Below are 12506 nucleotides of genomic sequence, written 5' to 3'. Positions count from 1 at the left end.
CGAAAATAAGGCAAATATTCCCAGGATTGTAACTTTTGACTGGTAAGACCAAATTTGATATCAAATTTGATATCTATTGGTATCACAATTCCTGCTAGTAAGAAAAAGACGTCTCGTAAATTTCTCAAAGAGCAGAATAAGGCTTTGAACCTTTCCCAAACATATTTTCTAATTCAAGTATGTAAACATATGTATATGTTTAATATGTATAATATATATGTATAATATATAATATATATGTATAATATATAATATATATGTATAATATACATATATATAATAGCTATACTCTGTAGAGTATAGCTGAATGATGTGTCTTCAATGTGGTACTGAGTAAAAAAGCCTTCTCTGCTAAAAAAAAAAAAAAAAAAAAAAAAAAAAAAAAAAAAAAAAAAAACACCCGGTAAATGTGAATGTTTAAATGTGTTTTTTATGCTTTTTATAAATTAAGTAACAATTTATGGGGCAAAATCCATTTTGAACCCTTAATTAGATCCCAAAAAGTAATTTATTACCTTGTCTAGTTTTTAGACTATATTGGAAATTTAAAAAATTAGTTGAAAACCAGTTAGATGTAAGAAATTAGCTTTTAAATGAGGCTAAAAACAATTTTCTATTATATTTTAGTACCCTGTTAGCATCATAGAAAAACAAAGCAGAAAAAAATAGAGAAAGAGGGACGCATCAGGGTCCATCATGGAAAATTCCAAAAATTTGATTTTCCTTGCTGATAAAGATTATGAGTGTAAGTTTCCTAGTAGGAGTTTTTAACTATTGTGATTCCAATGATGTGTTTTTATTTGGCGCTACTGTAATTATGAAGGAGGGATGGCTGGTCATTTTATAGGTTGCTTCGAAAAGTGTACTCGCAGCATAGAAACCGATATTTAATCGTTCTTGACTCTGGGAAATATTATTGGCCTACGTTTTCAATGCTAGTGCTAGAAATGTTTATTTTCAGGGTGTTTAGATGACAATATTTATTATCATATTAATACCGTATACAGTGTCTAATACAAAACGACAATTTTTGGAATACAACTTTATTTTCTACACTTTTCCTTATTTATGCACTCTTTCCGAATAATGTAAGATTTTTTATTTGTTTATAGTCGGCAGCAAATAGAAACGAACCTTCTGCGGCAAGAGGTCGGAATTTTCTACAATCTGTTGAAGGCACTCGAAGTGAGTCAGAGGGTATTCGTTCCCAAGAAAAACTTCAGGGAAGGCAGGTTGAAGAAAGTAAGTAGACTTTTTCTCAGGAATTTTGATATTAATGCTCATGTTTTTTTAAACTCTATAGATTGAATAGTCGCATCTTGTGTTCTTAATCTATATGCTGGGCCCCGGCACGCTCCTATATAGGATTCTCATTGTCGCTTGTCTTCTAAACACAGACAATTTGAGTCTAATTTTGATTAATTTAAAAACACTTTTTCCACAAGACAAGTTTTTCAAAGAAAAGTAAAGAGCTCCATTACGCCAAGAATGTGCTAAAGTAAAGTCAAATAATCTTTCAAGCGTAAAACTACCACACATCAATCACTATCAATAAATAAATCAAACTCAAAACCAACAGAAATTACAATGAATAGCCGAGTCAAACTCAAAACGAGCAAAAATTAACATAAATATGGATGATAACCCCAATGCCTTCTCAAGACCAAAACAATTTGCGCTTTAATGGAAAAAAACAAACAAACAAATGACCATGGATTATTAGTTAAATTGACATACTGACATTTCTTCGTTAAGGTTTTGATAATTTTCTAATTTATGAAAGTAAGAAAGGTGAAAACATTTCAAACGTATTTTGTTTTCAGTAAAGCACAAATTGTGTTCTGGTCTTGAGAAGGCATGGGCGTTATCAGCCCTACTCATGTTAATTTCTGGTCGTTTTGAGTTTGACTCGCCTGTTCATTGTAATTTCTGTTCGTTTTTAGTTTCATTTATTAATTGATTGGGATTTGTCGTAGGTTTACGCTTGAAAGATTATACTTTAGTTTTGCACATTCTTTGCCTAATGGAGCTCTTTACTTTTCTTTGAAAAACTTGTCTTGTGGAAAAAGGTTTGTGAATTAATTTTTGTTCGATTTTTATTGACAGTCTTTTTCATGGAAAAAAATATTGTATATCTTTTCAGTTTTCTTCTATAACAAGCCATAGTATGTGTTGCTATTTGTATGTTGGAGAAACCTTTTCAACAATTTCTAATCCTGACACAAACAGTAATTTTTAATTTAATTCTATAGCTTCTGAAGTTGACCTGAAAAATAAAAGTTAATATCATTCCGAAAAGATTCTATCTGTGCTCTTTGACAACCTCTGACACTCTTTATTTATTTAAATTATAAAAGCAGAAGTAGTAATAGTAGTATCCCCAAAAGTTTCGACTTAATACCCCCAGTCGTTCTCGATATATTGCTGAGGTCTTTTTGGCACAATGGCTTTTGACTTATTTTAAAGCAATATTTAGTTTTAAAACAATGAACAAATTGCATAATTGTGGGGGGTTGAGATGCCGAATATCCCTAAAGAAATTGCTGCTGGACCGTTCTTCTATGATGAACAAGATGGCTGTCAAAATTTTGACTGGAGGCGTTTGGAAAATGGATGGGCTTGAGAGAAGGACGGTTTGCCCTCCAATCTCTTGTTACTCTTGAAAAGGGTACATTCGTGCTGTAGTTAGAGTGCAATGGGGAGGATTTCCCCCTTTATATATTTAGTAAAAACATTTTAAATAAGTAAAAGCAAAGTTAAAACATTTTAAATGTATTTTATTTTCAGTAAAGTGCAAATTATGTTCTGGTCTTGAGAATGCATGGGGGTTATCAGCCCTACTTATGTTAATTTTTGCTCTTTTTGAGTTTGGTTTGGTTAATTGTATGATTTATATAAGCAAATACGTTTAAATGTTTTAACTTTTTTAAGTTTAATAAATTAAATTTCATTAAAACTAAGGAATATATATCAGTATATGTATACTAAACTGACAATTCACAGCCATTTTATTTTTAGTAAAGTGCAAATTATGTTATGGTCTTGAGAAGGTATGGGGGTTGTCAAATACATAATTTAGAGACCTTTCAACTACACTGACCAAAATGGCTATCTCTAAATTTTTATTATATGTGTATTGGGAATTGATGGGCGTTGGAGGGGGGCCTTTTTCCCTCTGATCACTTTTGACTAATAAAAAGGGCAATACACCTTTCAATTCCCAATCGAATGAGTCTTTTTCGAAGTTTCTACGACAACAAATGGCATCTCAAAATTTCTATCAGATGCATTAAGAGAAAATATGAGGTTTGCAGGGGAGAGGGTTATCCACCCTCCGATCACCGCATATTAAAAAGAGCACTAGAACTTCTGATTACCAATCCAACAAGCCCCCTCCTAATTTTAGAAGATCACCCTTTCTATAGATACCTTATATGCCCCAGGGCAGAACTTACCTTTCCCTGAGGTCAGTGGGGGGAGATCATCCTCAAACACATAATTTCCGGTCCTTTCAATTACGTTGAACAAAATGACTATCTCAAAATTTTGATTGGATGTGTTTTGGGAAATTGAGGGGGATGTAGGGGGGTTGGTTGCCCTCCGATCACTTTCGACTATTAAAACGGGCACTGCCTCTTTCAATTTCCAATCGAATGAACTGTTTTTGAAGTTTCTATGACAGCAAATGGCCATCTCAAAATTTCTATTAGATGCATTTCGGGAAAATACAAAGTGTGTGTGTGGGGGGGGGGGGAGGAGTAGCCACCCTACTATCATTCTGAATCTTAAAAAGCACTCCGAAGTTTATAAGATCACGCTTTCTATATATATACCTTATGTGCCACCAAGGAATAACTTACAACCCTTGCCCTGAGGGCTGTAGGGGGGTTATTCTCCTCAAAGACATGATTTTCAGACCTTTCAACTGCGTTGAACAAATGGCTATCTCAAAATTTTGATTGGATATGTTTGAGGAAATGGTGGTTGTGGGACGGGGTTTAGTTACCCTCCAATCACTTTCGACTATTAAAAAGGGCACTAGCCCTTTCAATTTTCAATTGAATGAGCTCTTTTTGAAGTTTCTGCGACAAAAAATGGCCATCTCAAAATTTCTATCAGATTCATTTCGGGGAAATAAGAGGTTTGAGGGGGGGGGTATCCACCTTCTGATCACCCTGAATCTTAAAAAAGGCACTAGAACATCTGATTTCCAATCCACTGAGCACATCCCAGAGTTTTTACGATCACCCTTTAAATATACACCTTAGATGTCCCCAGGTCATAACTTGTAACCCTTGCCCTGAGGGCTGTGGGGGGGGGACATCCTTAATGACATAGTTTACAGACCTTTCAATTACGTTGAATAAAATGGCTATCTCAAAATTTTGATTGTAGTGCTTTGGGAAACGGTGGGTGTCGGAGGGGGGTTAGTTGCCCTTCAATGACTTTTGACTATTAAAAAGGAGACTAACCCTTTCAATTTCTAATTAAATGAGCCTTTTTTTAAGTTTCTACGACAACGAATGGTCATTTCAAAATGTCTGTCAGATAAATTTCGGGAAAATACGAGTTTTGTGGGGGAGGGGGGGGGTGTATCCGCCCTCCGATCACTCTGAATCTTAAAAAGAGCACTAAAACTTCTGATTAACAATCCAAAAAGCCCCCTCCGAAGTTTATACGATCATCCTTCCTATATAAACCTTAAATGCCCCATAACTTACAACCCGTGCCCTGAGGGCTGGGTGGGGGGGGGGGGTAATCTTCAAATACATATTTTCCATACCTTTCAACTACGTTAAACAAAATGGTTATCTGAAAATGTTGATTGAATGTGTTGGGAGAAATTGTGGCTTTGGGAGGGGGGTTAGTTGCCCTACAATCCCTTTTGCCTATTAAAAGGGGCACTAGCCCTTTCAGTTTCCGATCGAATGAGCTTTTGTTGAAGTTTCTACGACAACAAATGGCCATCTCACAATTTCTATCAGATGCATTTCAGAACAATTCTAGGTTTGGGGGGGGGGTATCTATCCTCCTATTACTCTGAATTTCAAAAAGGACACAAAAACTTCTCAATAGCAATCCAATGAGCCCCCTCCGAAGTTTATAGGATCACCCTTACTGGGGCGGGGGCGGGGGGGGGGGGCGGGGTCATCTTCAAACACATAGTTTCCGGACATTTCAACCACGTTGAACAAAATAGCTATCTAAAAAGTATGATTGAATGTGTTTGGGAAAATGGTGGGCGTGGGATGGGGTTAGTTGCCCTCCAATCACTTTCGACTTATAGAGGGCACTAGCCGTTTCAATTCTTAATCGAACGAGCCCTTTTCGAGTTTCTACGACATGTCATTCGATTCGAAGTACCCTGGCCTAAGATAAAAAAAATAAATAATACATTGTGCACACATCGCTGTTGGATCTTAAATTAGAAAGTGCCTTTGTAAAATTACGTTTGTATGAAAGACATCGCTGAACCTCTGTTTCTTTTAATTGTTCAGGTGGTGGGACTAAAACTTCTTCAAGCGAATTATCTAGTCCATGTTTTGATTTTCGAAGGTATGGTAGGTATTGATTACCTTATCCATGTCAATATCCAAAACCCAATTATCATCGCTATCATTTTCAATATGTTTGGTCCGTTTTACCTCGGCTTGTCTTTCGTCATTATGAAATACGTATCGCCAACCATTGTTTGTTTTTTTCTCCAAAGGTATTGTAGGCGTTGATGGCTTATCCATGTCAATATTCCAAAACCAATCATCATCGCTATCATTTTCAATTTTGACACGTTTTGATTCTCGCTGTCCAGGTTGATTTTCATCGACTCGCTCGCATGCTCGGTGTCACATCTCGTTCTAACCATATGTGTCTGCTCTCCATTTTCATTATTGACACGCTGTCACTTTTCTTCTAACCGTTCGTGTCTTTGCTCTTTATTTTCATTATAGACATATTTTTGAATTTTGATTACTTCAGACAATTTAGCAATGGCCTTTGCTTTAGCTGCCCGTATTGGTGCCGAGGTTGTCGATTTTCATATCTTATCACAATTGATAGTTCAGTTGTTGGGCCCAAAGAATTATCATTTATAGCAGTGGGTGGAGAACCGGGGTAAATTACCCCAAATGGGGTAAAAATGTAACTTTTGTGAGTAAAAAGTATGTATTTTCAATTCACTATTTTAACAAACCTGTGAGTATTTTTTTCAACTTAAACAATTTAGCAACATATGCAGGTTACGCCACCTCACTCCCCACCACTATGTGTTCTCGAGTTCTCGAATATTTGCGCACTCCAAATAGAAAAAGGACATACCAAGACGAATTCCTTAATTACGGTTTTCCACAAATAGAAGACAATGGTACAGTGAAACCACAGTGGGTTGTATGTATGAAAATACTGACTTCAGAATCTTTCAAAAAAAAGTTAGTTGAAGAAACATTTAGATAATTTGCATTCCCACCTGTCTTCCAAACCGCGAGAATACTTTCCCCAAATTAGAAAAATCTGCTAAAAGACAAAGGTTGAATAGCAACTTGTTTGGTACATTTGATCAGCGTTCAGCATCAAGAGCTAGCTTTGAAGTAGCCTGTTTGAATGCTTCAAATAAGAAACCATCCACTATTAGTGAAAATTTGGTCATACCAGCTGCTGTAAAAATGGCAGAGATTATGTGTGGTCAAAAAGAAGCGAAGAAACTGAATTCAGTGCCCTTGTCTGCGAAAATTGTGAAAGAACGAAAGCAACAACCTTCTGCCACCTCAGACATTTTTCGGTAAAATGTTACTAAAGGTTTTTTTTCGGAAGGGAAAATTATGGGAATTGGTCGGTCATCTATCGTCACAACATATCAGAGATAATCATCTTTTTTGGTAGCAAATGCAGTTTGAAGATACAATGTTTTGTGGTATATCTTAAGAAAAAGCGTTGTGAACAAGTATAAAATAAAAGGAGTATTTTGCAACTCAACACTTATCCTCAACCTTCCAGCCGAAGAAGTTTCTAATCTTGATTTTTACATGAACAGCTGAAAAGGAATAATAATTTTTACTTTGATCCTTCATTATGAAGAAAAGTACAGCTTAAACTCTTAGTCATTTGGACCGATCTTAGGGAAGTACCTCCATCTGTATATGAGTGACTTAGCACTTTAATCAACTTTTGCCATTTTTTGGATATAAATCCATCTATTTGTTTTTCTTTTTTGACATAACATTAGACAACAATTGTTTCTTCCATTTAAGAAAACAGCAAATTCTTCACTGCTCCTCCTTCCCCTTCGTATTTAATAAATCTTGATTTTCATGAGGGAAATTTCACAATATATACATTGCAAAAATACGAGCAGCCGTCCTTCACTATCCTAGCAACAGCAAGTCATTATTAAGTATGCAAAAAGCTAGAATAAATTAATAGAAATGTATAATGCCGCAAAGAAAAAAGAAAGAAATAGGAATGTCAAGAAAGAAATGGGAATGTCAAATAATCAAAAAGGAAAGTTAAAAACTGGAAGTCTATATAACACTCGCTGTTGGTTTTCGACATCCACAATCTCGGGTGCGTTTACGTTCTAAGAATTCAGGCTTTCTGGTAAGATTAATATTTTTAAGCACTAATAAGATTAACGAGTAGTTTTTACGACTTTTGAACTTTGCGTCTAAACCGCACAACCATGCGCCCCTCTGATATTATAAGTATACGCAAAGCTAGAATAAATTCCCAAAATTCATACTAGACGAATATATAAAAACTCGCTGTCGGTTTTGGACCTCTACAATCTCAGGTGTGTTCACATTTTAAAAATTAAGGCTTTCTGGTAAGATTAACGCTTTTAAGCACTAGTAAGATTAACGAGTAGTTTTTTTACGACTTTTGCACTTTGCGTCCAAGACACACAACCATGCGACTTCTTCATTATCCTAATCACAGCGAAGTCGTTTTAAAGTATGTGCAAAGTTAGAATAAATTCCTAAAATTCATACTAGACGTCTATATAATAACTCGCTGTCGGTTTTGGACCTCCACAATCTCAGGTGCGTTCACATTTTAAGAATTCAGGCTTTCTGGTAAGATTAACGCTTTTAAGCACTAGTAAGATTAACGAGTAGTTTTTTTACGACTTTTGCACTTTGCGTCCAAGACGCACAACCATGCGACTCCTTCATTATCCTACTCACAGCGAAGTTGTTTTAAAGTATGTGCAAAGTTAGAATAAATTCCTAAAATTCATACTAGACGTCTATATAATAACTCGCTGTCGGTTTTGGACCTCCACAATCTCAGGTGCGTTCACATTTTAAGAATTCAGGCTTTCTGGTAAGATTAACGCTTTTAAGCACTAGTAAGATTAACGAGTACTTTTTTTTACGACTTTTGCACTTTGCGTCCAAGACGCACAACCATGTGGTTCCTTCATTATCCTAGTCACAGCGAAGTCATTTTGTAGTATACGGAAAGCTAGAATAAATTCCCAAAATTCATACTAGACGTCTATATAAACCCTCGCTGTCGGTTTAGGACATGATACTAGTAAAATTTAGCGAGTAGGTTTTACGACTTTTGTACTTTTAGTGATTGTATTTTTAAATTTAAAAGTAGTTGAGAAATTCCCCCGCGGGTAATTCTCACCCATGCGGGACACCTCCACAAAACCCACCAGATAATCTTCAAAAATTACCATTCACAGAGAAATCAATTCCCTAAATAAAAGAAACACAATAATACACTGAATGAATAAACAAAATATCGATTTTTTTTTACATCATGCTTTCCACAATAGGGGTAGTACCAGACTGGATAAAGGTGAAAAAGTCGAAGAATGGTAAAAAAAATCAGTCATTTAGTATGGAATGTCCACAGCCACCAGACTTCCCTCTCCCCTCGCCAAAAAGTTCGCCGTGGAAAATTTCGCCCCATTTAGAACAACGGTAGCATTTTCAAATATATATGTATTTGAAAAATTAGATTGAATACGAAAGTAACGAAACTACTGAATGCTAAATTTAGAGAATTTATTAAGAATCTCAGAGACATTTTATATTACAGATTTCATAATTAACTAACCCGTTAATTGAATATCCAGAAAATGTGAATAATGTGACCGAAAGGAACTGTAGAGTATTTTTATTCAGAGGTCTCTAATTCGGTCAGCCCAAAAGTTTTAAGAGGGCCTTGGAAAATGGGGAGAGGGCAAAGACATTTTATACCTAGAGCCTTTCCATTAGTATATTATATATACATAGAAGATACAAATAATGCTGTTGGACCACCGAAAGTGAATACATGTGATGCATGTTATATCCTTTGAAAGAAGAGAATTATTGCAAAGTGTCTTCATTTTCTTTCTTTTCTTTATTACTCCACTATTTTTCGATTATAAGTGGGTTATAAGTAAATCATCATCATAGAAAGTCCTGTCAAATTTCAGGAACCACTGAAGACGTGAAAAATGCAAATAATAAAAAAACAAAAACAGTTTTAATGACGCATGACGCATCAGTAGTAAAACTCTGCTAATGATGTTTTACTACTGATGACGGTCACTGTATATGTGACCGAAATATCTGGTATTTTTTGTGAAATTTATTATACACTGTCTATTAAAAAGGATTTTATCCCTATTTTGAACTTTTATTTTATATATATATATATATATATATATATATATATATATATATATATATATATATATATATATATATATATATATATATATATATATATACGAAAGTTAACTGAGGCTCTAATAATGTAGGCTATGGTAAGGTGTTAGCAGTACCTTTGTGTGATTTAAATATTATTGGTTCTTGCAATTCAGAGCTGAGCCTTCGGTTATACCTTAGTAGTCCTGTTAGGAAATTATCCTTGTTAGCCAACCGTCTGGGAGCAAATGAAAAGCAGCCCGTCCCCAAATGAAGTGGGAAGATGTAAGTAAAGATTTAAGGGAAATGGGAACTTCTTGGGAGGGTGTCAAGAGGGGGCTTTGGATAGATTGGTATAAAGGATCGTGCTTAGCTGCTTTGGTCTCAGGGGGCTTGGTGCTGCAGCGAGTTGTTAGTATTAGTAGTGGTAGTAGTAGCTCTGTTGGGAAAAATCAGAGGGATAGTATTATATCCGACTTTAAGCGTAACAAATTTCTTGTTGTATTGTTGTCGCTATTCTAGTTATTGTCTTTGTTTTCAAGAAATTGGAAACACTAGAATTGGTGCTGACCTAGACAAAGTCACTCGACATGAAGCCTCAGTTTTGCAATCAGCTGAAGCACAGCTGAGTCCTTCAGGTACAATTCCAAAGAGAAGTGTTGCATCAGCCGCACAAGTAAGTCTATTTTTTCTTATAAAGTTGATAAATTCCAAACTATACTGATATACTGCCTTATTTTGATAAAAGAATCTATTTATTCTTAAAATTAGCATATAGATCATGATTACGGTCTGTTCAAGTTTAAAATCAGAAAATATGACTGCATAGGAACTTTTATCCTTTCTTCCCCACATAATTTATCTAATACAAATGATACGGAAATATACATTTGATTTATCAATTCTAAGTTTAATGATGTACATGAGAAAAAGAAAGCAATATAATATTTTCCTATACGGCTATTTTCTTTGAATTTATTTTGATTTACTATGAGTAATTTTCTATGGATTAATCTTTTCAGTCAAATCTGTTTTTTTTTTTTTTTAGCTAATTAAATTGTAAGTTAACTTTTAGCTAAATAATTTAGCCTGCCTTAGTTTTATATCTGTCTTTTTTTTTATTAAATTTTTTTTTTTAATTTTTTCAATATTCGCTACTTACTAATTTCTAAAAGCTGAATTTTACTTACCGCTGTTCCTCTCACCACGTTGTAGTGCGCCTGAAAGGTCCCTTTGAGCCTTGCCTGAGGGTTAACTTAGAAACAACGTTTAAGAAAAGAAGGTTTCCAAAGATGATAAAAGGCAGAAGACCGGCATAAATAAATTCCTATAATAATGCAAACTCAGAGCGATCAGAAATTAATAAAAGAGTAAATGGAATCCCAGACGAACAGAAATTAAAATAAACAATCTTAGAACAGCGCTCAGGCTGAAAATGGGTACTAAGTGATAGAATCTGTCTATTCTGATTTCATTTTTGGTCTCCCCAGACTTTAATTAAAAGGAAATGATCTTTCAATCCAGAAAATATTGTGTTTTGCCTAACTTTAAATTCGAGATCCTCTCCCTTTTCCTTATAAAAGGGATAGTTCTGTACTTCCGATTTTGGGTATGTTATTATGTGAATTTTTGTGAACATTTTGGTACCAAAAATATTTTTGTTGCTCAAATGCCGAGGTTCGGCCTTTTTTTTCGTAATTTTACTGGACTATTGGATAATACTGCTTCCAGTGGCGGATCCAGAGGGGGGCGCGGCCCCCTCCCCCCTAGCGTAGTCTAAAGTAGTGTAATTTACTTAATTAACTCAAGTTGGCGTTAATTAAACTTGCTCCTAACGCAGGTTTATCGGCTCAACCTATTTAGCGCCCCCCCCCTAAAAAAAAAATCCTGGATCCACCCCTGACTGCGTCCCAGGATACCCCGTCAGGTATCAGATTCCTTTGCAGAAAAAAAAACTACTCTTACAATTATTTCAAATGTTTTTTTTTTGTAGTCCGCTATTAATCAAAGCGAGTCTGGTTATGTTAATGCAGCTCCTCAAGTTGTCCTTGAACCAGTTAAACCAGCTGAACTTGATGAAAATACATGGACTGCTAAACAAGGTGAGTTGAATGAGCTGATTTTCTATAGTTGGTACTATTTTGTCTTTGTAATTGTAATTAATCTGTTTACCATGAAAATAGGGGATTACGTAAATGGAGCCCGATACTGAGAAGAAAAGATTTAAGCCATTTATGTTTTCTTTGTTTTTTTTTGACGATTTTAGACTATATGCAGAATATTAGCCTTTTTTCTTTGCTAGTGTTATTTTTGTTGTGTTTTATTTTAGTGACTTTATGAAGATGTGTAGCTTATGCTAGAATTTTTCAGGTTTAAAGGAAAATGCTACTTTTTCTTCTTGGTGGTTTACTCATTCATTTTCTTTTCTTCTTTTTTTTTGGTTACACCATTTGTCGCAGCCTATTATAATCATTATTATGCAATAAACGTTAGTTAAAACGAGTAGGTAATGGTTCGTAGAATAACAGAAAAAATGTAAGCATGCTACAATAACTGACAACTAACGAAAGCTATTGCGTCGCGCATTTAGTAAAACGAAAGTCTTTTGACTTTACCAAAATTACTGTAACTTAAAACAAAACACTATTTTCAAAGTTTATAGATGTTTTGTGAAGTGACCTTTGGAAGAATGAGTTATTTTCTACAATCGTATATTTTTTGCCCGAACCCAGGCAGGGTAGGAAAAGTGTTCACGAGAAATATCGTCATTAGTATATCGACAGGGGCTCCGTTTGACCTCCAAAGAGATAACTAGAGAGATCAGTGGTGACCCAGGTGGTAGCACCATTGGCCAAGAGTATGGTC

General features: G+C 35.1%; 1 protein-coding gene across 1 annotated transcript in view; it reads left to right on the top strand.

Moving 5' to 3' along the window:
• The window catches only part of LOC148956928 (uncharacterized), a 93280-nt gene that overhangs the window by 77410 nt on the left and 3364 nt on the right, over window positions 1–12506 (top strand). Inside the window, exons 22-24 of the mRNA XM_089092643.1 lie at window positions 1113–1242; window positions 10184–10317; window positions 11635–11743. Of these exons, the coding sequence (XP_088948769.1) occupies window positions 1113–1242; window positions 10184–10317; window positions 11635–11743 (373 nt within the window). The remainder of the gene's footprint in view (window positions 1–1112; window positions 1243–10183; window positions 10318–11634; window positions 11744–12506) is intronic.

Source organism: Artemia sp. Qi Xiang Cuo, chromosome 1 (genome assembly GCF_049724085.1).
Source record: "Artemia sp. Qi Xiang Cuo chromosome 1, ASM4972408v1, whole genome shotgun sequence".
NCBI lineage: Eukaryota > Metazoa > Arthropoda > Branchiopoda > Anostraca > Artemiidae > Artemia > Artemia sp. Qi Xiang Cuo.
This window is presented reverse-complemented; position numbering and strand designations above follow the sequence as displayed.